Source organism: the organism of the source record quoted next, unplaced genomic scaffold (assembly GCF_019419815.1).
Source record: "Pyrus x bretschneideri cultivar Hongxiangsu unplaced genomic scaffold, Pyrus_bretschneideri_v1 Contig1, whole genome shotgun sequence".
Taxonomy (NCBI): domain Eukaryota; kingdom Viridiplantae; phylum Streptophyta; class Magnoliopsida; order Rosales; family Rosaceae; genus Pyrus; species Pyrus x bretschneideri.
The window spans coordinates 11,858,251-11,885,811 of NW_025999390.1; the positions used below are offsets into that span (position 1 = coordinate 11,858,251).

At 36.4% G+C, this 27,561-nt stretch overlaps 4 protein-coding genes and 1 long non-coding RNA gene across 8 annotated transcripts; all 5 read right to left on the reverse strand.

Moving 5' to 3' along the window:
• Window positions 1-1,174: 1,174 nt before the first annotated feature.
• Window positions 1,175-3,268, reverse strand: LOC103943862. 3 transcript variants are annotated; one of them, XR_007259091.1, is made up of 3 exons: window positions 2,706-3,145; window positions 2,341-2,420; window positions 1,175-1,822 (listed from the first exon to the last, which is right to left on the reverse strand). It is a non-coding gene; the product is annotated as an uncharacterized LOC103943862 (long non-coding RNA). The 3 variants fall into 3 exon arrangements; XR_007259090.1 differs by having other exon boundaries at window positions 1,175-2,420; window positions 2,706-3,268; XR_007259092.1 differs by having other exon boundaries at window positions 1,175-2,613; window positions 2,706-3,268.
• Window positions 3,269-5,751: 2,483 nt separating this feature from the next.
• Window positions 5,752-9,037, reverse strand: LOC103944020 (protein NRT1/ PTR FAMILY 1.1-like). Its single transcript, XM_009354412.2, has 4 exons — window positions 8,935-9,037; window positions 8,546-8,763; window positions 7,107-7,654; window positions 5,752-6,661 (listed from the first exon to the last, which is right to left on the reverse strand). The coding sequence occupies exons 1-4, from the start codon at window positions 9,035-9,037 to the stop codon at window positions 5,752-5,754; spliced, it is 1,779 nt and encodes a 592-aa protein (XP_009352687.2).
• A 1,787-nt stretch (window positions 9,038-10,824) lies between these two features.
• Window positions 10,825-13,856, reverse strand: LOC103943863 (stachyose synthase-like). The gene is given in 5 exon segments (XM_009354226.2): window positions 10,825-11,397; window positions 11,626-11,993; window positions 12,079-12,256; window positions 12,376-13,769; window positions 13,772-13,856. Coding segments are annotated over 5 exon segments (2,598 nt in total).
• Window positions 13,857-15,327: 1,471 nt separating this feature from the next.
• Window positions 15,328-22,540, reverse strand: LOC103944021 (putative E3 ubiquitin-protein ligase LIN). Its single transcript, XM_018646639.2, is given in 15 exon segments — window positions 15,328-15,580; window positions 15,804-16,049; window positions 16,189-16,335; window positions 16,424-16,534; window positions 16,667-16,921; window positions 17,035-17,151; window positions 17,239-17,363; window positions 17,465-17,771; window positions 17,898-18,152; window positions 18,329-18,408; window positions 18,411-18,472; window positions 18,576-19,736; window positions 19,871-19,956; window positions 20,087-20,332; window positions 21,660-22,540. Coding segments are annotated over 15 exon segments (4,035 nt in total). The 5' UTR covers window positions 22,479-22,540; the 3' UTR covers window positions 15,328-15,562.
• Window positions 22,541-23,129: 589 nt separating this feature from the next.
• On the reverse strand, window positions 23,130-25,989 carry LOC103943865 (bark storage protein A). Of its 2 annotated transcripts, none has more exons than XM_048586306.1 (5): window positions 25,599-25,989; window positions 25,120-25,157; window positions 24,665-24,820; window positions 24,253-24,504; window positions 23,130-23,733 (listed from the first exon to the last, which is right to left on the reverse strand). In XM_048586306.1, exons 1-5 carry the CDS (start codon window positions 25,843-25,845, stop codon window positions 23,398-23,400), a joined length of 1,029 nt encoding a protein of 342 aa, XP_048442263.1. In that variant the 5' UTR covers window positions 25,846-25,989; the 3' UTR covers window positions 23,130-23,397. The 2 variants fall into 2 exon arrangements, with proteins under 2 accessions (XP_048442263.1, XP_009352502.2); XM_009354227.2 differs by having other exon boundaries at window positions 25,090-25,157; window positions 25,599-25,979.
• Window positions 25,990-27,561: the final 1,572 nt, after the last annotated feature.

The following is a 27,561-nucleotide window of genomic DNA, read 5'->3' on the forward strand; positions in this document are numbered from 1 at the left end:
ATGCTTTGGTTGACACTAGAAAATTTCTTGTTAATATTGTTGAAATAAGATAGGTTTCCTCCCCTTTGACCTTGTGTTTTTGTGTACTGTTGAAAAAGCTAGAGGTTTACTTCGATACTTAAAATCATGTTTATTTACTTAAAAAGACAAGTCATATGTAAGGGCGAAAATCAACTGCTCTTATAGTCATTCTAATCCTTTGTTTTTCAAGTATTTTATAATACGTACATTTCTATTGTGTGTAAATAACACAAATGAACTAGACTCATTTATATCCAATGTGTAAAAATTAGAATAACTCCAATTCTAAGTATGTAAACATGCTTAAACATGTGGTTTAGGGATTGAACCCCTATAACATGATAGAGACTTGTAAAAAACCGTAAATGTCAAAATTTGAGACATTACATTGCTATGAAAAGCTTGAGACGTGATCACCTTGACGTCTCCATTTCATATAAATCCTCCTCAAAGATATGTTGGACCTCCTCGATGGGTCGATATGTTAAGGTCTCGTTCAATTTCTAGATCTATTTTCCACCAAAGAGCTCTAGGTCCCAGTATTCTCCCTCATATATTACAAAATGTCCTGTATTATCATTTCAACATTCTCCCTCATATATCACAAAATAACTCCTTACGTTGAGATGTGAGAATTAAATTTGAAATTTTGACAAAAGTGAGAATTTATAAATTGAGATGTACCTATTCTCTTGTTTGAATTTATAAACATAAAAATTTAAAATGTTCTTGTGAAAAAAAATGAAATTTGGAACCCTTTCAAGTCTAAATTACATGAAAATAAATGTCATTTCTAAATTCCAAAGTGAGAGTTTAAAAATTAAAAATTCAATATTCAAACAAGAAATTCACGTCACTTAGTATTATGGTCTAATGATATTCTTCTTCATTTATAAGTGAGATGTCTTAAGTTCGATTCTTACCAAAGACAAATTTGAACTACATTATTGCTAAAGGTCATAAGTTCAATTCTCGCTCAAGACAAATTTGAAACATATTATTCCTAGATGTCATAAGTTCGCTTCTCGCCAAAGATAAATTTAAACCACATTATTGCTAACTCATTGTGAGACTAAGTCCACTCCCCTCCCCTTAGTGGTAGACAATATTTTTTTGTTCAAAAATAGAAAAGAAAAAAAAAAAATTTCACAAATCCTGGAAAATAAAATTCTTTAGTAATTTTAAATTTCTTTGTCTAAACGCATTGTCGTTTTCAGTGCACAAACTACTAAACAGAAGATTTGAAGATCCACGTAGACATAAAATGCCACCAGACTAAAAAGGCTGGAGACAATACAGAAGGGGAGGCTCAAATCTCAGATACAAGAAGCAGCAAGCTTGGGGTGAGGGAATGTAAATATTCAATGAGCCTTGAGGATGTCATCGGCGCTGGAGATGGTAAATTCGCCCCCACTCTCGATGTTTGCAGCCTTCACCTTGAGGTCTTCGATCAAGAGAGCACACCTCTTAGAACGAGTTCCCAGCCCTTTCTCTGAAAGGTCTAGCTCAAGGCCGAGATCATGGGTGTATTTTGCTGAGCCATCAGCAAGGAAAAGAACATCTTTGTTCTTGGGCTATGTTCAAGCCCAAGCCTTCATCACAAAGGGATCCTTCACCACAAGTAAGCTTGAAAATAAAAGAGTTCGGTAAACAAATTCGCATCGCATTCTCATGAGCGGTTGATAGACATACAAAGCTATCATTCGTGAGCTCATTAGTAGCCTCTGCGACAACACCCCATCGAGTAACAGCAATAAACCAGCAATGCATAGCGACAACGGGAGAGTGATTGCAAGACCAACTAATATGAAGGTGTGTTAGTGTCCAATGTGGATGAAATAAGAAAAAGCAAACCGCAAGTCTGCGGTAGATTCTTGACTCAAACGATAAGAAATGCAATCGACGTTTGATCCCAACAGAGGACCATCTACCAATATCTAGGAGCACTTAACTAGTCATTACAAGTTACAACAGCATACACAGGAAGCATTTGCCATACTCAATGTAAGTTCTATGACCTTAAAGGAATCGCTAAACTCAGCATTAACCTCAAATTATTAAATCCGGCATAAAACTCGTGACAAACATATCGACATTTACTATATGATGAATCTATAATCCAGCAAATTCGGCCACAACAACATGTACAATCCGTGATCAACTGAACTAAAGGGCAAAGCGGTTTTCGGGTTAGTCCACGAACTCACGCCTCAATCAAATTCAAGGAATTAACCTTGAAAACTTCAACTAAATGCGATACCATAATTGCTGCAAGTAAACTGAAATTAACAGAAAATGCAGTTAAGTGAGAAGTAATACCGCTAAGGCAGAGAATTTTCTCAACACCCTTTGATTTAAGTACCTCTGCTTTGTCAATGAATCGAGGCACATGCTTCAAACTGTACAACCACAGCAAAAACAAGAACCTCAATTTCTCAGAAAAATAACTAATAATCATCGGAAAAGAATCCAAATATCTACAACCGTCCGATTCAAACCAGTCACCAATCTAAACCGTCCACTTCACAAGTAACAAATTCACACCGAAGCAAGCAACTTTACCAATGCGGGGCTCATTTGTTATACATTTTCCTACCATTTTCCCGGGAACCAAACAGTGGGTAAGGTTTAGCACAAAATTCTATATCCAATAAAATCGGAAACCGAAAGACTCGAGCTTTTACCTGCAAGTGGGGGTGAAGGCACCGGGGACGCCGAAGAGGATGACTTTTTTGCCGGCGGCGAGGCAGTGGATGTTGACGGATTGGACCTTGTCTTCCTCGTCGAAGTAGGCGAGAGTGCCGTCTGGAATAACATCGCCGACTGCAATCGGAGCCGTTGCTTTTGATCAGCGGTTACGGTGATTGAATGCGATGATCGGACGGTGGAGGTGAACGAAAGGGTGTGCAGGAGTCGCTATGTAGAGCCTTCTATTACGAGGACTACTAGGGAGAGTGTGGTGGACTTGAGGGGTTTTTTCAACTGGATTTGATAAATATTTTCGGTCCGGTCTTTAATTTGTTTTCTTTTTATTTTTATATTTTTGGTGTGGGGTTGGTTAAGATTGACTTAGAGCTCGTTTGACAAGTACTTTTAAATGTTTTGAAAGAAAATATTTTACAATCAATTCTTGTAAAGATGTAAGTTAATAATGGAAAATCACTTGAAGTGATTTTTGCAAGGAAAAATTAGGTTCCCATTGGACTGCAATCAATATTTTAATTTACAGTTTTTTATTTAAGATATCATAAAGATGACATGAAAATATAGTAATACTGAAATGCTGAGGTGTACAAAGTCAAAGAACTTTGATCAAAAAATAAAAAACAATAAGATTTCAATCTAACAATTCAGTTGACTAGGGACCGGAATCAAAATGACGCTGGAAAAATTAAGTTTACATCTCTTATTTTCATATTACATTGATTGAAACCTTATTATTTTTCTATTTTAGATCAAGGTCATTTGACTTATTCTATGTCATCATTTTAGTATTTAAAATATTACACATCATCATAGATGAAATCTTATCCCTTTGTGCATTTAAGGCAAAACAAACTATATGAGTAAGTTTAAAACAAAGAAAATCCGTTTGAACTCCTCCATTCTTCTTCTTCCCTTATGCACATCCGGAATTTACAACACCCCAAACCCAAATTTCTCCATTTGTTCTCCATTTCTGAATTGATCCAATGCATATATGTTGAATAAACCTATTGTGATTAAAATACAAATTAGCATCAATGGTTTTATCGGCTTGAAAGATTTGTGTGGCATGGGCAAGGCAGTGCAGGCATCGCTTTCTCAAGGAATCTAGTTGATTCAAATATGCAGAGATTGCAGAGTAAGCGGGCTATGTGAAAATTGTACCATTCTGAAGTCATCTTCTTTTATTCTTTATATATATTTTTTTCTTTTCCTTTTATTATTATATATTAGTCTTGATTATTCAATGTCTGGTTGGCTGCACTTATATCCATGGGTACATTTTTAATCTACATGTTTCGTTCTAATATATCTATTGCTCTAATATGTTGGTTCAAATTCGTTTTTACATAAATATATGGGTACAAAGTTTTTAGAGAATATTATGTAAAATGGTTTTTAAGGTTGCTGCATTTTATGTACCCACATATGCATGTCTATAAAACAATGTGGTATGATGTACATTCTTTTCCTTGAGTTTTTAAATGTACTCATGAGTTTTCTTGTAAATTCGGTATGTACCCATATTTCATGGGGTACATTATTTCCCTTAATACTACTCGATGAAATTCACAAAAATATGTGCAGTGTGCATGAATTTTTATTGTAGAAATTTTTTTTTTCCTTCTAAATTTTAAGTCTCATAATTCGTGAGATTTGTACATACATGATCCCATAAAATTTTAAATTGCATAAATTCTTGAATTTAAATCCCTTAAATGTTGGACTGCAATCAATATTTTAATTCTAGTTTTTTATTTAAGATGACATGGAAATATAGTAATACTAAAATGCTGAGGTATACAAAGTTAAAGGACTTTGATCAAAAAATAAAAAACAATAAGATTTCAATATAACAATTGAGTTGACTAGGGACCGGAATCAAAATGACCTTTTTTACAATAAGCACATAGCTAGTGTTTTTGGTACCCAAAAATATTTTCTTTAAAAGTTATTTTAACCATTTAAAATCACTTGCCAAACGAGCTCTTACATAGTTACATTGGTTCAGATGATGCATTGCTCTAATAAGTAATAACATAGGTTCGTTTGAAACTGCTTTTAAAATTGTTGAAAACTTTTTTTTTTTTTTGTAAAAATACTTTTTAAACCCATCTTTAGTAAAAATTCAAATGATTTATGAAAAAAACACTTGAAGTAGTTCTTGCAGGAAGTACTTTAAGTGCTTTGAGTCATTTTAAAAGCGATTTCAATCATTTGAAATGCACTTACAAATGAACCAATAATGTCATCTGTAATTTTTTTTTTTTTTACTTTATATTGAAATATTGAATCGAAATTCTAGAACATCACGTGACGGTGAATATTCATTCCATGCAAGTTTTTCTAGTGCAATAATACTTGTTGATCAAAATTGTCCAATTTTTATATTACCCTAAAATTCATAAATGCAAAAAACAAGTAAATCATAAATTATTTAATCATCTAATTGTTATCCAAAACACTGATAAAGATTTGCCAGTTGATATGACAATGTTAAATCATTAAAATAATTTCTAATTTGTTGACTTTTTGTAGGGTTGATATTTTTAATGAATGATCTTGAAAACATATATTTTAATCATTAAACAACGTTACAAAGTTATAAAATAAATGAGATTTTAAATAAGGGAACTGTTATTAGCACTCCAAAAATCTCATTCTACACTTCTTAGAAGTGTATTATTCTTTCTAATTATAGAAAGTTTGGAGTAAAAAATGAGATTTTTGAAGTGCGAATAACAATTCCCTTGAATAAATAAAAAACTGAATTTAACATAAAATATTGCTTGTATAACAAAATAAAAATAAATTAAACTGAGATCGTGCAAGTGAAAAATCCGATCCGCTCGTAAGTTCGAACAAACTTAATTGCAAATTCTAATAATACACGAACAATATGTAGATATCATGTCCTAAAAATCACACTAAGCACTGGATATATAGACATGTTTAGGTTTTATATGCTTATGCAAACCCTAATGTGCACACAATCCCAGAAACTAAACACATCGGGGACCTAATTTATGCGGAGAACATAACTGCATACTCCCCGGACTTGGACAGTTCCTCCCCTGCCTCCCCTTCTTCCTCATCCCAAATCTTTTTATCCTCACAGTGCCCATATGCCCAACTACACAGTAAAAAGTAAAAGACATTTACCACACTCAACCCAGCAACGATCCAATAGTAATAATCGTAGTGAGCCTTGTTTAGGTTGCTTGAAACCCAGCTCACACCTCCTTTTCTAGTGGCATCAGCGATAATAGTAACAAGCAAACTCCCCACCAAGCTCCCAACTCCAAACCCTAGTGTCAAAAGAGCCACTGCAATGCTGGACATGCTTTTTGGGAACTGAGAGTAGTAAAACTCCAGTTGCCCAATTGCATTGAGAGCCTCAGCGAGTCCAATGAGGCAGTGTTGTGGGATCATCCACTTGGCAGACATGCCGACTACACCGTCCGGTTTGTTCAAAAAACCCTCTCGGATTGCTGTTTGTCTTCTGTGCCTCTCAACCTCTGCAGCCACTGCCATTGCCAAACAGGAGATTGCTAGTCCACCCCCTATTCGTTGCTTGAAGCTAAGCCCGCGTGGCCTTTTCGTGTACTTTGATATCAAGGGGACTATAATACGGTCGTAGATGGCCACCCATATTGTGAGAGTGAGGATTCCAAACACGGAAAATGAGGCTGCTGGAATTTTGATCTTGCCAAACAAATGCCTCTCCATGGACTTTGCTTGGAGCACGGGAAACGCGTGTTGGCTGATTATAACTGAGATTATAATGCTGCTAGACCAAATGGGCAGGACTCGGATCAAGGCTTTCAGCTCCTCTACTTGCCTGACAGTGCATAAACTCCATGGATCTTTGGCCAAACCATCAGGGCCTATGTCCTTTTCAGGACTTCTTATGATGCAAGCTTTATTTAGGTACCTAAAATGACCCAATACATATGCATATATATAAATTATCAATACACACATCAAGTCAAAACCAATTGTCATATGCATGTGAAGAGAAAATTTTAAGTGTAACTAGTTCTGTATATAACTATGAGTCTATCTCTCTCATTAAATATGTTAATGTGAGGTGAGCTATCTAGGTGTGGAGGGAAGCAAGTTAAGGGTAAAACCAGTGTTACAGGCTCGAGCTAAAATTGATATAATAGGCTCAGGATTATATAAAACTGGTGGTAGATATGTGATGATTCATATATACAAAGATATATATACGTACTCGTGAAATACGTTGTTCTTTTAGGAGTTTTTGTTCTATGCCTATTAGGGAATAAAATATGATAGCTTAGTGACATTTATAGTTAAGTACATGCATATACCACGTTATATTAACAAGATAATGTATTTAGATGTCCCTTTACCTTAGTTTATCCGTCGGAGCGACAAACTTGGAACCCTTGGGACTGTACCATGCATCAAAATTCTTTGGTGGCAACGCCATGTTTTTGTTTTTCCAAGCAGCTGCAAACACTCGGAGAAATCCAGCAGACAGGTTCTTGTTCGGAGGAACTTTGACATAAAGGGAAGATCCCAAGAAGAAGAAAACAGTGGACAAGAACATGAGCCCTACAGGGACTCCAAACCCTACAACCCATCCAATTTGATCCTGAATATAAACAATGACTGTCACTGCAAGCATGACTGAGACTCCAACCGAAGCATAATACCAATTGAAGAAGCTCTGCAAGCGCCTTTCGTTATTTGGGTTGTCTGGATTGTCCAGTTGATTGGTACCGAAGGCCAAGGAACATGGTCTGATGCCACCGGCTCCAATCGACATGAGGCCAAATGAGGCGAAGAGAAGCATGACTTGAGCTGTGTTTGCTGGAACACATTTTTCTTTGTACGGGTCGCAATGATGTGGCCTTGTTTGTGGAAGTTTTGCTGTTAGCCATAACACAATCATTCCCTGCAAGGTAAAATATGATTAATTTTTGGGGTTTTTGAACTTTAATCCTTGAAGAAGATTAAAATTTAATAAAAATTTGGTGTTAGATTGGACATTGATTTTAGTCCTTTAATGTGTACTTAATTCAAATTATATATACTTTTGTTTTAATATTTAATAGATATCTTATTTAATGTTATTACATTAAATTTTAAATTTATTATTATACACAATTTAATTCATTAATTTTATTTACTTCTTGTAATTAGTGTACCTAAACATCCGTATCATAATATATTTTACTAAATTAGTGTACTAAAATGTCCGTATTTAAATATATTGTAGTACCTAAATACATTGTAGTGAATTAGTGACACATAAGAAAATATGCAAAAACATAAGTGTGCAAAAAATTCCGTAGCTAAATAAATGATACAAAACTAGTGTACCGAAATATCCGTACCTAAATATATTATACTAAACTAGTGTACCGAAATGTCCGTATCTAAAAATATTATACTAAACTAGTGTACCGAAATGTTCGTACCTAAATATATTACAATGAATTAATGGCACATAAGACAATATGCAAAAATATAAGTGTACCGAAAAATATCTACAAAAATATCTTCATAAGATACTATAATGAGAATTAAAATTTATAATATAATTTAAAATTTTTATTTTTGAACACCAAAAAATCATAAATAAATAAAAAGTGACATTAAATACATAAACTGGCATTAATAGAGTCTAGGGACTAAAATTAATTTTTAATCTTTTATAAAATATATTTTTCTAAACTTCATCTTATTTAAGGATTAAAATCTAATTTTCTATTAATTTTTTTTGTGCACGTAACATAGATGACAACTTAACATGATATGGAGAATTAGGGCAAACTTTGCTTACAAATAGGCTAACGATTGTTCCCATAGAAATCACATGAAACCGACCCCAGAGAGAATCGGCGAGAAAAGCTCCGATAATAGGCGTAAAATTTGACAAGGCTGACCACAAGAACAAGATGCTAGATCCGGTAGCGGCGTCCAAGTGATATTCCAATATCAAGTAAAAGATCATATTAGCCTGAAGACCAAAGCTTGCAACCTTTTCGAATGACTCATTTGCTGCACATGAAAAACTTCGCATAAACCTTAATTTGATCCTCAAAATAAAATTATACCACAAACTAGGGATGTCACATAAGTAGTCCAGTTCTAGAACATATATCTGTTTTTATTTGTCGAATAAAAAACAAACATCATGCATAGAGATCCTGATCATAAAAGAGAGCATACAGATGATAAAAGGCATGGTTCTAAGGCCACCCTTCATGCTTGTGACCTGTTTGGTGATGGTCTTGGTTTGGTCTGAAGCGACCACCTTCATCTTTGCACCCATTGTTTTGGTCTCAGAATGAATGAGATCTTTGAGGATACGATGATCAAGTAGTTAAAGGGAAATGGAGAGAGAGAGAGAGATTTAAAAGCTTTGTTCGCTCACAGCTGCATGAATGGAGACAACAACAAAGCTTCCATTATGATCACTATCACTATTTAAAACTCCTTGTCGCTCATTTGTTTCTGCCACGGAATCTTTGAGTTTGGATTGCACAATGCAAATAATTGGCCTTAAATAATCTTCATTTATTTTAAATTTTTACTAAGTCTACAAAATTGTCGCATAGTGTTTATCATCACCAAAAAGCACTATTTTTGAGCAGCAGAAGACTGAAAATTCTTATTCTGATCTTTCTTTGTTCGCAATTAGAAATCACGTTGATGTGTTCGAAGTTATTAATTCAAAGAACAAATGAACTATTTTTCAAGGCAATATAACGATTAACGTTCAACTTTTATTTGTCAGCAAAATACCTGCGAATCCGACTACTCTTAACAAAACTACAAATGCTATTGCCGGCTAAAGAAACAAATGACTAGCATCAATAATTAGAAACCATTTATAAGATTAATATTGATCATGATTTTAAAAGAAATGTGTCATTTCATAGGTTTATTTATTTTTAAAATATATGCAGAGATGTAAACAAGGTAATTGTTGGATGTTAATTTGATGGGTATATTTTGCATGACTATCCATGTTTTCCTTTAAAAAATGATTTTGATCCTTCAACTGGAGACGGTCTCAGTAAACATGTAGCTGATGACTATTGATTAACGTAAAAGTTATCTAGCTAGTTGATAGCTAAAGCAAATTAAGTACATATATAATAGAGTGTGAGAGTCTGTATAAGTGTGAAAACAATATATACTAATCAACGTTTAAGGATTATAACTATAGTATTTAATTTTATCTGAATCATTAAAATAAAAGAAATCGACTATTGATATATCTTAATTCTAACTCATTTTTCTAAGCAACTATTGGGACTTTAAAGCCTACGGCTTTTTTTTCAGCCTTATTTTCGGTCAGCTGCTACATTGAGTTCGGTGATAAAAGAATTAGTAGCAGTATAAGCACTTATCTCCACTTTTACTTTAAAAAGAACCCTTGGGTGCATAGGGCTTCTTTATATGAACAGAAAATTCAAAGTAAAACTAGTCATAGGTAATGATTTTTTTATTACTTGCTTCCGCATGTTAGCGACATGGAATACTCTATTAACCTGAGAGTTTAAGACATGCTTAATTTAACCTCATTATGAAGTGACAACGAATCACTCATCCATTATGCAACTAATCAGTTTAATGTACTACATAGTTATAGTTAATGATTTTAGGAGTACTTCAAAAGATGTTATATTCATGCAAAAGAAGAAAAATTAAAACAGTTATTTATTATGCACGTTAAATTCATAGTCATGTATTGTGTATATAATATAACATACAAAAGCGTGCAGAAACTCATAAGCTTATCCATCATCATACATAAGTCACAAAGGCACCGTGGACCTTGGAATTTTGTGAAGTATGGCAAAACCTAAAACAGTCAATGTCTTCTGCTCAAAGGAAAACACATGTAAAAGAGATAAATACAAAGTGCAGAGGATTAGAAAAGCTAGCATTTTATTATATATTTATAGAAACTTACATTTAGTTAAGAAAATATAGATGCAGAGTGTCCAAAATTCCCACAAAAGTGGGTTAAAAGAAGGAAATATTGCAAACTGAAACTTAATAGTAGTGCTAATTTTTAAGCCTTACTTAAGCAAAGTTTAACCAAGTAGGTCAAAACATAAAAACTAACTCAGAAATGCCAGCAGCTTCTTCAACCCAAGGAAGATTGAGCTTCAGTTTGCCCTTATCAGACCACTCAAAAGCCACCTCTCCACCATTCAGACAACATTTCTTTGGACACCCACTCGCGTAGGCCAAGAAACTGCCTCCACCTTTGACCTTCACCTTTGCACTAACTTCCCCCTCAATTGTGTACTCCAATTCCTGGATGCTTCCTCCACTGTTGAACATGTTTGTAAGTCCCACCGGAGCGAATTTGTTGCCAGGGCTGAGGGTTTGGACTGGCACAATGGTGAAAATCTCAAAGGAAGACGGCTGGATAGTGATTTGAATAGCAGCAGATTTTGGAGTCAAAACGCGGAGTTCATCGTCCTGGTTGAGATGGACAATGTACTCTTCAGCCTTTCCCATATGAGCTAGTTCTAAGTTTTGATCCCATTCAATATCAGAAACATGCACTGAACAAAGGATTGGCTTGTAGCAATCTGGAAAGCCTTTGATCCTTTGCTCCTTGGGGTCCCAACCTGCTCCTTGGCAGTTGAATCCTCCAATCACACCACCAAACTGCGAATAAGTAGAAAAGCGAGCGCGCTTTAAAGATTGAATCGAGACAAACTAGAAAGCAAAGATTAACCCACTTAACTAACATTGAGTTGCACATTATACACTAGTACACCTAAAGAACCGTCTGTTGATATGCCATTGATATTGTGTCATAGCATTGTAGCCAAAACGTACTGACATAGTATTCATACATTATCGACAAATCTAGAGAAATTATGCATTTTATACCTTGTTGAAGTTCCAAATTTTGAGAGCAGTTTTGCCGTCAAACAAAGGATTTTTGAAGAGGCAGTCTCTGGTTGGAAGGGCACAATGCAGGCAATTGGGAACAGTTCCATCTGGATGAACAAGCTTCTTGATGAGATCGAAATCATGACTACCAACGAAGTCACTTAAATACACCGGACCTCCACAGATAGCCCTAGACCCGGCATGATATTTGGCACAAAGATGGTCTGATTGGAACATATCCCAATCCGGCACGATCATCTGCCCCATCCACATACTGTTGTAGGAGCAGTGGATCATATGAACACCTTGTAGCCAGTAAACTCCCATTGGATCTCCACTCGGGTCCTGGAACCAAAAATCATCACCTGCAACACAAGAATACAGTACGAAAGGGTTGATATATGTCCGCAATCTCATTAAGAATAGATCGATTTGTTTAGACTTCCTAACCAGCTCTTCCCATGGAAATTTGCCTTGTCCCGAGGAAGAAGAAGTCGTTGCATTGCTGCATGCTAGAAATAAGTCCACTCCCATTGAAGTTCTTCACAAGAGAATCACTCAGGCCCTTGTAATAAGCCTTCGCAAGCTCCACGCGACCTCCATGTTCCTCAGACACATATTCAAGAATCTACAAAAATTCATTGCAAATAAAATTAAGCACGCGCGCATTGCGCAATTCATACTACTGTCAAAATGAGCAAATGTAGAGTAGCAATATTATCAAAAATTTCAGGGTACTAAACTTACATGAATAACATCCACTTTGACTCCTGTGACGCCAACTTCAGAGAGGTACGAATGCATCGAGTCGTATAAAAGAGAAGCATGATCGGGATGAACAAGCCCCATTCCCCCTTCAAGCACTTTATCCACCGCGAGATCATTCATAGTTCCGTCAAGTCCGGGAGGGAGAATGCAGGGAGTGATCTTAGCATTGAGATGGGTTGCACCAGGCTTAACACCACACCAGGCCCCACAAAGAGCATGCCACACATATATATCATCCAAACCCTTAAAATTGCTTCTCAAGTCACTTGTGAAAGCCTTCAGTCCATAGCTTCCAACCCTGCAAGTACATCCCCGGCAGCTTCCATTACTAGCACCAGTTTCTTGCCCACCAAGTAACTCACTCAACTCTTGCTGCAACTTCTGAATTTTTGTTTCGAAGACAGATAGGTCAGTGACCCCAGACCGAACGGCCTTGTCACGGGTCTTCTCAGCTTGCTCAATTTCTATTGCTTTTGCTATCAACATCTTTGGCCTTTTGGGATCAAACGAAGGCGCGTTTGGACTTAACATGGAACCGCCTTTGTAGTTCCGGAATTTCTTGCACTCGTCAAACCTGTGAAGCCTAGCAAGCATCTGACTTCCACAAAGGACTAGATTTTTCGCGTCCTCATTCGGGTCTTCATTTTCATCAAAACTGATGCTTTGCCAGCCATCATCAACGATGAGAAAGCGAGGAGACACACCGGCTTCAGTGAACTCATTTATACCGTGCCAAATTCCAGCAGGTTCAACCGTTAAGTAGAAGGCATCCCAAGTGCACCAACCGAATTTGTCAACCAGATTCGGAACTGTTTTCTCTTCCAACAGCCTGAAGGTATTAAGATGAACCCTAATAGCACTAAAGGCCTCTTTCATCAAGTTGTAAGGATTGTCAGAAGCATGAACATAAGCAATAGCATCGAAATTAGATGCTTTCACTTGCGTAGACCCGCTCTCGGCACAGATCACAACATGTCCATCACTACCGGGTTGAAGAGCAGACCTAAAAGATCCATCAATAATCGGTATGATGATCACATAGGATTTTATCTCAGGGACATCAAAAAGCACCCATTGTGTTTCCTTCTGCAAATTCGAACCGGAGTTTCCAACCCACATGGTAGACCACCATGTCTTGAACCGAAAAATGCTGAGAAAATCCCTGTCACTGGATCTTCCCAAGGAATTCTTCAACCTATCCGAAGGCACATCCGCTTTGAACCCCAGGAACCCTCCCTTGTGTGACAAGGCACCGACACGGTTGAGCAGGGGAAGTGGAACATCGTCACAAGGCTGGCAGATTGAATTAAAGGGACTGAAAGTGACATTGTTTGGAACTTCATCAAGCAGTGGAACACCTCTAACACTAAGCTTCCATCCGACAAGTCGAAATATTCTTCTATGATTTCAGGCAGAGAAACATCGTTGATCGGATTAACAGGAAGATTAGGAGGCGCCATTAGCAGAGGAAAATAGAGCAAAAACAGAGCGAAAAGAAACAGAGGAAAGCAGAGGATTACAAGTTGTAAACTCAAAGCTAATAGAAAGAAAAGCTTGGTTTGAAGGTGGAGGATAAGAAAACTGGACAGTATTATATAGGGCGTAACCAGAATTTCTAATAAGAGGGTCAACCAAAAAAAAAAGGGTTTAATAAGTAGATCTTACAAATTAATTTAGAAATATCATAAATTCGATATTTATAGCCTAATTGGGTTATCATTCCATAATCATATAATATAGTACTAAAGCTAAGTATAACTATTTTCTAATATAGTAATGAAAAGATGATCAAAAAAATAAGAGTATCAAATGCTGATTTTTAAATTTACTAAAAAATCAAACAAATTCAAGACACACGTGTGAATGAATTAAAAAACTTGAGGCAAGGAATGAAGTCATATGCGCTTTAAGCCCAAGTGTCTTTAGTCTCCTGAGTCTTTATGTACATATGATATTAGATTATGTTTTACGCAACCAATAGTATTGTACAAATACGAAAAAAATTGATATAACATATGAAAAGACATTCTCAAAATGACAAGAAGGATGAAGTGACCCTTGGAGGGTCACTGGATTTGAAGCCATTTCTTGGGTATCAAGCTAAATCGAAACCGAAAATTGAAAACGAGAACATAATTAAGTTTTGATTACAATCTCCATACTATGATTGGAAGGTATAATCTTTGGTATGGAAATTTAGAAGTCGTAATCTTTGATATAAAAGAGAAGATAAAAAGGTTTTAAGAGTTGGATTCGAGATTGGAAGAACCAAGAAGGCAAGAAAATGAATTGTTTGATTTGATCGAAAGAAGATTGTTTGCAATTTTTTATGCACCGAATGAAATGGGAGGCAAAATTAAAATGGAAAATTTAATAAAGGGTTTTATGAAAAATTAGAATCAAGGACATTGACAATTTGATCGGTTATGATTGTATTTTTTTGTTCCTCTGTTTTGGTGCATGAGGAACTTAATCACTTAGTGTCAAACGAACAAACCGACTAGCTCTTTGCTGCCGGTTGATGCGGTTGTGATTGCCACCAGGTTTAAGATCGTCCCAAAAATTATTGTTTTTTGGGAACATCTTTTTTACGGTTTTTCTTTCTCTCAGTTTAGCAATTCGATTAAACAAATCAAAAGAAAAAAAATGAGAGCGTGTAGAGTGACAATGCGAGTTCAGATATCAAATTACGTTTAGACGATTTTTCTTATGACCTGTTGGTTTAGCGTTATTTACTCTCTTTTTTACATTTGACTCATACAAATGTAAAGACAATATATATTTGTAGTGTGTTTGATACTAAATTGTGATGACGACAATATTGAATTGAGGCCCATCATAGAGAAGTAGCTTTGTAAATTACAATATCCCATCGTTAAACGCATATGAAGTTTCATATTTGATTTAAAATAAAATATGCAATTCCCAGTATTTCTGAAATATTTTTATTCCCTCGTGTGAAGTCAGTTTTATGTACATGAACAAAACGCATTACAATTCAGCGGTATACATCTTCTGATGTCTTTATTTCCAACAATGCTCTCCAACAAACATGAAATATTGCAAAGAATTTAATTTAAAAAAATAATAATCTATATGTATATATATTTATATATCTTCAGCTGCTCGTCCAGCTTCCATCCAAATTTTTACCCCGCTTCTGTTCTCAGCTGAGTCCCCATGCCTGCAAACCAGCAGAGAGGTTTTTACTGTTAGTTTTCACTGTAGAACCTTGCAAGTTTGTAGACATACGTGTACGTATACAAGTGTTCAAGGTTCGATCACGCAAAAAATGATATACGTATGTACATGCACGCACGTGAACAAGTTTGTAGACATGCATACGTGTGTATACGTGCAATAGGATTTCTGTTTGAAGACTAAATAAAGAGGAAAGGATTATTTACCCGAATTCGGCCATCAGAAGTTCCAGTGACCAAAACGTCCTCATTGGCATCAAGAGCCAAGCAAAGGACCTTGCAATTGGTACCAGTTTGTAGGGTGTCTATTCTGTTCTGCTTATTCCTATCCCATATTTCCACGCTTCCTCCTTTACCTCCCAAATAAATCAGTTCCGAGCTTATGGCCATCGCCCGCACTTCCAATGTGGTCGGAAGTGATCCAACCAGGTTGGAGTTTGCAGCATTCCATATCTTCACATGGAAATATAAATCGAACAGTTCAGTCACATGGAAACAAATGGGTTTTATGGAAATTCTTTTTTTTTTATTTTGTCATTTTCTTGAGAGTTTCTTCAAGAAACCGGGCGTGGTAATTATGTTCTGAGGGTACCTTAACAGCTGCCCCATCCGCGGAAGAACTGGCTGTATAGATAAGTCCACTGTGAACTTGAATAGCGTGGATAGGGTTTGATTTCGTGAGTAGTTTCCGAGTGCCATTTTGAATGGTACTGAGTGTTCCCGTGGCCAAATCAATCTCCTGGAAGTTTCACAAGTTTGGTTATCAGTACGGTGAGAGACATAATTATAGCTAGATTTAAACTACTATAACTACAGAAAGATCGTACCTGAATACCATTGTCATTGCATCCACAATATAATTTTCCATGTACTAGAGCGAAGCACCTCACATATTTACTTGAATTTAACAATTTGGTTCCTCCATTCCACGAATGAACCTGGTACCGAGTAGCACACGTTAGTTACAAGGTCATGCTACTTTTGCCTTGTTGGTTAAATTAATTTCGTCGGCAACCTAAGAGCAAAAGGAACTAAAATGATGGATCAATTATGACCATCTCTTTAAGTACCTTGACACCGGTACTTTGTGGAATGAAGCAAGCGAGGCTATTCGTGACGGCTAAACTATGAATTTGATCCTTCATGTCGTGTACTTGTACACAGTACATTGCTTCATTGCTAATAGACCATACCCTTGTAGTTCTATCGAGCGAGCCACTGTATAAAACTTCCCCCGATTGCAAAATTGCCAAGCTAGTAACTGCCTTTGTGTGTTCTCGAGTTTCTTGGATTAGATGAAGAACGCTACCTTTACCCGTCCATACCTTCAAAATTTGAAAGTAGATTGCCACCAAAAGAAATTCACATGGGATAAACATTGTTCTGAAAAATATGAAACCATATATAAGAATGTGTGTGAGACCAAGAATTTAGTTACCTTTATAGTTCCATCCGAGTGGCCCGAAAATATTTTGTCCTTGAAGCAAATGACTGAAAGAACCTCTCCATTCTCGCTGCAATCTACTTGAACTAATTCTTTATGATCCCACAGTTCCTGTTGTCAAACATGAACAAAAAATTCTGTCATGGCCCTTCTTCTTCCTGGAACAAGGTACAGTATACAAGATTGCGATGAACTTACGGCGCTAGAGTCTTGCCCCTCAGAAAATAGTTTTAGCATTTGAAATGCCAAGGGAGTTGATCTCTTAAGCTCTCTCAGGCCTTTTACGATATCCTTTATGGAAGAAGTTACCTCTTGCATCCCCTCTGAAATTCACAACGTCAAGAATACGTAATTTGTCCAAGATTTAAAGTTATTATAGTAAAAAATGCCTATGAACTGAAATCCAAGGGTGACCCGTTCTTACCAGGATCTTGGATGAAGCTGGTCAACGCAAGCATAGAGAGGGCTTTGTCATCGGTGTCCTTGGCAGACTTGAATATCGACATGTAACGTTTGAGCAAGCAGACGCGGGCTGCTCCACGTATTCCTGTGTCTGGAAGAACATTGAGCATGTGTACGAGCCATGTGGCTATCACAAAGCACGCTGAACATAATTCCGCATATCTGCTCTTCAAGCCTTCGGCTAAAGCCTCAAAAAGTAGACCAAACTCATGGCTTGCTAAAACAAATGCCATTTTTCTTTCCCAATTATCAGCCGCCTTCTCTTCCTCCTTTTGTTGTCAACCAGAAAAGGAAACTGATAAGGAAATCGATTGCGGAAAGAAGATCAAGTAGCCAAAACGAAGCAAAAGAAAATAAGGAAATGTTAAAGCCAAGTAATGCAGTGCAAATCTCACAAGAGTTTCGTCATCTCCAGAAAAATTGCTAAGTTGATCCATTCGCACATGATTTTTGTAACTTTTGTCAAGGCCAGCACGCTTGAGAAGGAAAGCCCTGGTGAGAGGCTTTCCGGATGTGGTGAACCTCCCTTGCAGCGACATAATTGTCTCAGCAGCAGCAATTTGGGCAGTAGGGAAGTCCGCATTTCTGAGACATGAGATGAGCATGTCTATTGCCTCTTCGCGGTATATGCTCATCTTTCTCGGCTCTGCCTACAAGACAAACCCAGTAATCATTAACTGACTATCTAGTACAACTGATTCACCAATGTTTGTAGTTAAATGCAACATGACTACTTCATGCAATTAACAATCGTACAATTTGATTGAATCGATTAAATATTTCGCGAAGATCTAAAATAGATGAACGATTATAGAGAGTTTCAAACCAGAAGATCGAGTTGAAGTAGTAGACCGGCCACAATAGGACACTGATCTTGAGGGGCAGTCTGCAGATAAATAAGAAATTGTGCATTGTGCTGAGAGAGCCTTCATCCTTTATGATATGCAGGATTTGTTCATTAAATGTCCTTCTGTCTAACACAAAGATTTAAATTTGTCACACTAGCTCAAGTTGTACAATCATCGAAAAATTGGATACAGCACAAGCTAACTTGAGAATTGAGATGTATATACCTGTTTAATTTAACTAACTCGGAGAAAAAGTGAACTATCTCAAACTTTTCTCCATCACTTACGCCAACAAAGCTATCCAAAACAGGAGCCAGCTCAGCTTTATCAGCTATTGTGTTCCTGCACTTTCCATCCTGCTGCATACATCTCAACAAGATCCTAACTGCTGCAATCCTCTCTTCGGTCGATTCAGATTCCAAACTTCTAATAATTGTTTCAAGCACTTTTTCAGAAACCACTGTGTTAACAATCGAAGAGGCAATACCCTCTTCACTGCCACCAAGAATCAGCCCGAGTAAAACCACTGCAGCTGTTCTCGGCTTTAGACACATGCTAAGCAAATCATCGTCTTTCCTTTTGATAACCAGTAAGAGAGACTCCACCATGCCCATCTCAATTAGGTTCAGGATCGAATGCCTCAACAGATATATCAACACCACAGCCTCCATCAACCCCTTTTTAAAAAGCGCCACAATACATTCAACATCAGAATCAACGCGCGTTAGCGTCTGGATCACAGCATTGTCTCTTGACCCCAGCTCAGACAGGAGAAAAACTGCAGCTAACAGAACCCTGAGATCAACAGAATTGAAAAGAACCTCCACAAAACCGTTGATCACTGGAGGTTTCGTGAGCAAATTCTGAATATCCCATTCCACATTTGCCTCCTGCCAGAACCGCTCAATTTGAAGAACAGCCATTTCAGACTCCTTGAGAATTTCTGACATACAAAGGTTGGTAATTGCGAGTCTTAACTCGCCAACTGCACCATCAAACCCGCCTTGGGTTATAACACTGTCAGGAGAAGTTGAAGGCATTATGGCCTTCACAACAGGCTCAATCAATGGGCTTGTACTCTCCGATTGGCTCAACACTGCACTAGGATTCTGTTCTTGCCAGCTTGCAATAAGCCTTTTGAGCACATAGTTGGTCTTAGGCAGTTGAGTGCTCTGCAAGTTCTGGCGCGTAATTGGGCACGTAGAGTTCCCTCTTTCGATCCACTCCTGGATCGCTTTTCGCTCATATGTCTGTCCCGTCTCAAGTGTCACAGGATCATCAAACAAAGTGCTAGTAATGGGACACACAAAATCCTTGGGAGGTGTATGTACTTTTCCCCCAACAGAATTGTTATCACAATCTGCCATGATCAGCTGGCCTGAAGAACTAACAAACAACAAGAAATCCCAAATTTTACACGAAGAAATCGACAATGTGATGCTAATGTCTGATGATTTTTCAATACTTTCAAGTACCAAATAGATATGCTCGAAATCCAAACAGGTTTGATGGGTACATACCGGCTCGATTCTGCAGAAATGGGTTGCTTTAGCTTCTTTATTTGGCTCTGTGTAGCCTCAAACAATTCCATTTCTCTGTTGTTTTCCTATAAAAACTCAACAAACAGCCCACACATACAAAACAAAAAACATAAAAATTAAACACAAAAACAAACATAGTAATATCAGACCAGAGTTTATGTTCTGTGTTGTTGTAAACATCGGAAAAATTGTTACCTCCTCAATTTCTGCTCCGTAATCCAAGGAAGAAGAAGAGTTTACCGAAATATCCTCCAGGAAAGACTCTGACTCAGAATCTGAAGAATTCACATTGGGCGAAGATTTCAAGTTCCAGGAAGGTTCCTGTTCCTGGGTTTTGAGGATATTGCTGATTGAAACTCTTTGAGGATAAAAAGGTGGAGACTTTGGTTTTCTTCTGCTGCTGAGTACTTCAACTGGTCTTTCTGCTTCAGCCCATATTGGCTGCGGAGGTTTCAAACCAAACAGAGAAGTTAGAAGTTGACTCCAAATGTCATGTTTCAGAAGAATCTGCGCACTGTTTAGTACGTCCAAAGACATGTTTAGTCCTAATTATGATTATCCCAATTGGTTTGTTTGTTGTTATGTGACTAATAATATTCATGCAATACCTAACATTCTTGTAAAATGTTCTAAAGAATCCAATTAATATTAGGGTTTTGTGATGTATATATATATTTCTTTAAGATACTAGCTAGGTAGGAATTACTATAATGAAGGCTTTAGGTGATGATAGTCATTTGCAATTGTATATCGTTTCTTTTGGTTACACTTGCTTAATTTCAAAATTTCGATGAAATCTAAATTATCTAATGCATGTAAGTTTGGTATAATACAATTTTTTTTTTTTTTAAACAAACGATATTATTGGAGAGGGGGTGACCTTAGTCTCACAATGAGCTAGCAATAATGCAGTTCAAATTCGCCTTTGGCAAGAATCAAATTTAAGATCTTTCACTTACAAGTGAAGAGGAATTCCACTAGATCACTTAGAAGTTTACTTAGTGGCCTTAATTATTTGCTATTTTTTTTTTTTTTTTTTTGGTATCATACAATTTAACTAAGCATTTTTTATATACAGCAGCTATGTTCTAAAACTTTATATATATATATATATATATATTATACTTTAAACTAATTCAAACTGCGGAAGAGGAATTTAAACTTAAGTTCATCAGAAGATCACATATAGTATAGCTACGTTCTGCTCAACCGACATAACTTGAATTAACTCAATGCATGATAAAAAACCCGTTGGGGTTTGGGGAATGGAATCTCACAACAAATTAGATCCCTAATGATAATCATTAGGGTTTGGATAATGACGTTTTTGCAATAAGTCAAATCTTTTGTAATTTTTTTCGTTTTGTATTAGTATCATGTAAGTTTGCCAATTCTCAACTCTATCCAACCATGTGCCAACAGCTGGCAGACCCCAGACTATTATTAGCCTCTCATTTCGTTGGTTTGACAAAGTCAAAATAATCTGCCAAGACAAAAACATACTTGTTTTAACATTTTAATTAGCAAACGGCAAGACCTAGAAGAAATCATGTTTGAAAATTAGTCAACATAAAATATCAATAATAATAACAAATAAAAATTAGAAAATTCGAGGGTAGTTAAATTAGTTAAAACAGTGTGTTACTTTTTTTTTACGTTTACTTCAAATCCCCTCTTATGTCATTTATTTCAGATTGAATATCACTCGAATAAATGAAATACTAATAACGTACAATTAAAGTTGGAAAGGAAGAAAATAATTCATTACATTATACCGTCCGTTTTCGAATCTGGGTTCCTCCATTTTGATCCCTCGTTCGTCATCATCATCTCCATTCTTGACTTCGTCAAGTCCAACAACTCTCTTCAAAATCACTGCGGGCAGATCAATCCGTCTACTCGCATCTTTATTTTCAATAACTTGTTTGAAATAATTACTAAAAACCCTGCAATTTTCATCAAGAACTTTCTCGTAATTAGATTCCAACTCCTTTAGCTCCGAAGTCTGCCCCCCACTCATCTTAGACAACGATTTCGAGCACGAAAACACGACGGACATGTCGGATATAGAACAGTCGTCATTTTCATAGCTAATGTTCGGGGACAATGTTGGTAATATTTGTGATCTTTGTTCGTTGTACCAATGGACGACAGGGAGGAGGTGGACTAGAAAGAGCTCTTCAAAGAGTATGGGGGCGAGTTCCGTTCGGGCGAATGAAGGGTCGGTGTGGAAGATGTCTAGGAGGCTGAGAGCAGCGTCAATGGGGCGTCTGGAGAGACCGTAGATGAGGGAGAGGAGGAGGGAAGAGAAGAGGTTTTTGGGGGTTGACCGGAGGAGCTTTTCGGAAAGGGTGAGGGAGGAGGCACAAATGGCGGGGCTGGTGGTGGAGATTGCGTTTTCCAGGGTTTCCGCGGCCAGGTTTAAGGGTTTGAGGGCGGCTTGGGAGGTGGAGGGAGAGAGTTTACGGCGGAGAGTGGAGAAGAGGTGGCGGCGGAGCTCGGGTTGGGATAAGGTTTTGGAGATGAAGGTGGCAGTGTGGCCGAGGATTTGGGAGGATGAGGCGGAGGTCATGGTGGCGGTGGTCATAAGTTATTCACACTCATGGTAGTGTTAGTGTTTTAGATTAGGAGGAGGTTTTGGGGAGGCTTTTGGTTTGGGCTTTAGCTTTTTTGACGGAAAAGAACTGTTTTTATTTTACTGGCGGGAAGCGGCTTTGGACGGCTGAGACAGCTACGTGCGGAGATTGGTCATTTAACATGGCGTTTTCAACGGTGGTGAAATGCCGTAGCAAATTAGCCGGTTTTTGGATGAAATTTTGGGATAGTCACGGAGGGCCCCATGTATAAATAGAAATATGCCGCCCGAGCCGGCTTGCACTGTTTATAGCACTATTTCCATTTCTTGTGAAAGGGTAAACTGGATGGCCATATATCTAAAGTACTTTATTAATCTTCTTGTTCTTCTTCCATTTGTCAGTGGAATAAACAATTTGTGACATGTGGGATTCAAAGTGCGGCGAAACCTTCTGCAGACTGCAGTTTAATTAAGAGCGAACACGGTTTAACTTTTTACATATATCTTCTAAGGAGTTATTTATCTTTATCTTTATATTGCATTCTAATGCGTAACATACATCACTTAAAATATAAAGAAAATTGTCCGTACACCTATTGAATATTCATTTGTTTGTAAGAAAATGACTTCCTAAACGATGATTTGTTTGTAAGAAATAATGACTTGTTCCATAAGGAGCCAACTGTATTCCTTTAAGCATTCTTATAAACTTACGTAAATTAAAGACAGACATTCATTGGTTCACGAGCACTATGTTACCATGAAATCCAAAGTTGTCTAGGCTCAAATAACAGACAAAAAAAAACCCAAAACTGAGCTTCGTTTTCACACCGCATAAGAAATTCACACACACATGTATATATATAAACCTCAATTATTCCAAATTACAGTCCACCGATCAATGGAAGTGTGTCGTTTTATGGTGAAACTATTAAGACAACAAGGCAACGAATCTGAGAACAACATCAACTGCATTTTGAGCTGCCAATGACGCAAAGGTGTTGGCTTCATTGGAGAGAGAGGATCCTCCGCCAGCCAAATCAGAGAGAGCTCTAATTACGATAAACGGTGTGTTCTGCTGGTGACATACAAGAGCCACTGCAGCACTTTCCATGTCTATTGGGGTGGCATTGAATTTGGATTTCAAGAATTCTCTGTATGCACTATTGTCAACAAACACATTTGCACTAATCCCCCTTTGGACTGCCACCACTTTGGGTGTTCTTGGAAGACAAGTTGTATTGACACAGCTCCCCAACTTCAAACCCTGTGTTGAAAATATAACTGGCAAGTTACTAAAACCCAAAACGAAAAAGCCCAAATCATGATTTTAGTTCTTGTAGTTTTAGTTAAACTCCAACCTGATAGCTATAGTTTTAATTTTTGTGATTTAACCTCTGTATTTTAGTGACTGATGTCATTCAACAACAGTAGCTTAATTCTGTCTATTTTCTTCGGACCTAATTAGCTCGCGAGTGACGTAAACTGGACTTGTTTGGGGTGTAGAAACACAGCACACATGCCTTTAATAAAATGCTAATTTTGCAGAAAAAATTTGCACAACCATGCTATTGTTTTTAAATTGCAAAGATTACTAAGCTACAACGATTAAATTGAGACAACTGAAACTAGAGAGAAACTAAAGTGGAATTTGCTAAAACTGCGTGGAACAATATCATAGTTTGGGCCAAAAACCTTAATTTCATATTTTCTGTAATTAGTTTAGGATTCAATATAACAAAAGTATAACAAACAGAAAAGTAAATTGTGAGATGATGCCAATTACCTCTAGTTTCTTGGTAAGTGAAAAATATTTGTGGTTGACTGGAACCCAAAAGGCATGTTGCCTAACTTCCGGAGTGCCATGGACTGGGAAGGTCTCTTCTGGCTGATACCATGCATTGTTCAGGAGATTGGGAACAGAAGTTCCAACTTTGGTTTTGTTACTAAAATCTGAAAATTTTATGTAACCAACTTCTCTTGTGTAGTCTCCAAATGATTCTAAGGACAATTCATCATTAGGCCCATCTCCAAACCTCTGCATGCATTCAAATGACAAAAGAAGATATTAAAGTTGGTCATATTTACTAAAGACCTAGCCACCAATTTTTCCATTAATTGGATATTCCATTAACTGGGATTAAAAAAAAGATTACCAAACAAAAGCCAATTTTCTAAAGAAAATTAGTGTTTTATACCTGCCAATTCCAAAGGCCGGTATGAGCCCAAAATTGAGGGATGGTGACATCTCCAATTTGGAGTTGGGGATCTGCATTTCCTGCAATTCCATAGTGTACAACACCTTTCACCTTGAATAGGGTTTGTAGTAATTGAGTTGAGATGCCTGCATTGAGCTTTTCACAGGTTTCTACATCAATTTTTTTGCAGCAGGTTTCCACGGAAAATACTTCAATAATATTGAATGATACAGGAAGTAAACGGTTAAGATTTACACTAAAAGATTTAATAATTTCGAAAGTCGAATCTAACGGATATAATACACTCGTAGTATTGAAGCCGGACCTAGTTTCTACATCATTTATTAAATACAATATCTATGATATGCACTGACCAAAAATTTAATTAAAGTAAAACAGATGGTCATCTGCATAATTAAACATACCATGCTCAATCCAGTCATAACAATTATAACCTTTTTGTCTTCCAATCGTCCGATTCGAAACCTTCTTCCTGTCAAATTGAGTATGTAGAATTCGGTCCAAAGTTAATTTTCTTTCAATTACAATATTTTACGTATTTATAAATTTCAGAGCAGAACGTGCAAAGACAAGAAAAGTAACAACAACAAAACTTATATATACCATGAGCTATAACAATAAACATTTTAGCAAATGATACTGATTTCCGCATACTGATTTTTCTCTATATACACTCTTGTTTATTTTGGTCCCTTGGATTGAATAAATAAATTAATTAATTAAAGGACAAAATTTCGACAAAGGTGCAGAATAAGAAAATAGTGTGAGAAATCAGTTTCTTTTAGGAAATATATGTACAGAGCACTCAAAGAACAGCCATGTACTAATATAAACTTGATGGATATATATATGTGTGTGTGTGTGTGTGTGTGTGAGTGTGTGTGTGTGTGCGTGCGTGTAATTTTATGCTTACCATCAAAATCCAAATACGGTAGCTTCTGATCAGCCACAAAGCTTGTAGATTGAAGAAGAGGGTTCATCTCAAAGAAATTTGGTACTACAATGCCCAAATATGGACCCTCTTTGTTTATTCTATAAATCTTGTTCATGGTACTGTGAGAAACTGCACCATAGGATCTACTGCTAAGCCCCAAAACCAACACAAGAAAAACCATCAACTCTATCCGCAAACGGCTCTCCATCTCCCTCCTTCCCTCCATCTAAACTGGTCTAATAATTAATCCACAAAACTTGATGACACTTTGCAGACTTGCAGCGGAGAATGGTACATTTATAATCAAGAAATCATGAGAGGTGGTTTGAATCAAGAAATGTGAAAACTATTAACTTAAGAAAAATATCAAGGATGAATATTCTTTGTATTATTTTGTCTACGTATAAAAAGGTCAACACTAGGAATCTTATGGTTCATTGATGGATGTGCGAAGTCAACACACAAACGTATTATAATTTGATTCAACCTATATAAAAGTGTATGTATTAGAATTTGATTGGTTTGATTACTATTCAAACAACTCACACCACGCTAAGCACCAAGGTACATGGAGCGATTCTTGGGTGGCACATGACACATGTATACAATCAATTGTTATCTCCCTTTTTCACAGTGATACACTAATATAACATAGTAATAATAGATGTCATGTGTCTATCTCATATTGATGAATAATTATGATACGACAATTTTTTCAACTATAATGTGTTGAGGGAGATTGTTTTGAATATAGAAAGTATTCCACCGTACAACTTCGGTATCATATGAAGCGACAACGTGCCTCATGTCATATGATATGCATGTAAAAGCAAAGCCGGTAGCCTAAAAAAATACATCTATGGGAGTTCAAACTTGAGTTAGAGATTCCAAACCTTTTTTTTTTTCTTCACTTTTCACTAGACTATCCCCTTGAAATTGACATAATGAAAGAGATAAACACATACAAATAGGACAGAACCAATGTTCTCAATTACATAAAAGGTGCTTAATGCGGCATGTATTATGGCATCACCCATAGATTCGAGCTGATTGGTAGATTAAACTACTTAGCCATACATTCAGCTAGATGGATTAACATAGTTTCAGGATCCGACTTTTCAAATCCCGTTTGAATGGCTAGCTGTTATCTTACTTTCACATTTCAATATGAATTTTTGTTGTTAATAGAAAATTTCATTCTAATCTTTGGCAAAGATGACTTTTAGATTAAAACCATGAGTAAGGGGAAATTATATTCACACACCCCAAATGACTTCTCCCACACCTTTTTAATTTTTTAATATTTTTCTAACAAGTGTTAGTAGTGTGTAGAAAATATTAAAAAATTAAAAGAGTATGGGAGAAGTAATTTGGGGTGTGTGAATATAATCTCTCAAGATCAAAATATAATTTTAGTCTCGTCATACATTAATAACCTCATTTATTAATTACATTTGCATTTTTTTAATTATCTCTCTTTTTCTTCCGAATTTTAATATATTAATTTCATTTCATTTATCGTAGTATATTTTGTTGTAAACATTTAGATAAACTAATTTTGGTTATACAATATATCTCGATGTACTGTGTTTTCTTCATTTAGGTACATTAAATTCATTATAATACATTTCAGTGCATACATTTAGGTACGCACATTTCGATACATATATTTCGATACAAATATTTAGGTGCATAAATTCAATATAACACATTTCGGTACATACATTTTGGTGCATACATTTCGGTACACATATTTAGGTACATTGATTTAATATAATACATTTTAGTGCATATAGTTCAGTATATACATTTCGGTACTAACATTTAAATACATTAGTTCAATATAATACATTTCGATACATACATTTAGGTACATTAATTGAGTCTTTCAAGTTTGAAGAATGTTAAATAAAATTAATAAATTAAAAAAAAAACTTTTTTT

Coding starts and splice junctions, on each gene's coding strand:
- LOC103944020 (XM_009354412.2), bottom strand. CDS start 9,037: ATGGGTGCAAAGATGAAGGTGGTCGCTTCAGACCAAACCAAGACCATC. Junction 8,764..8,934: donor AACCATGCCTTTTATCATCT/GTATGCTCTCTT, acceptor TTTCATGTGCAG/CAAATGAGTCATTCGAAAAG. Junction 6,662..7,106: donor GCTCCGACGGATAAACTAAG/GTAAAGGGACAT, acceptor GGGTCATTTTAG/GTACCTAAATAAAGCTTGCA.
- LOC103943865 (XM_009354227.2), bottom strand. CDS start 25,845: ATGGAGGGAAGGAGGGAGATGGAGAGCCGTTTGCGGATAGAGTTGATG. Junction 24,505..24,664: donor CCGGCCTTTGGAATTGGCAG/GTATAAAACACT, acceptor GAATGCATGCAG/AGGTTTGGAGATGGGCCTAA. Junction 23,734..24,252: donor CACTTACCAAGAAACTAGAG/GTAATTGGCATC, acceptor TTTTCAACACAG/GGTTTGAAGTTGGGGAGCTG.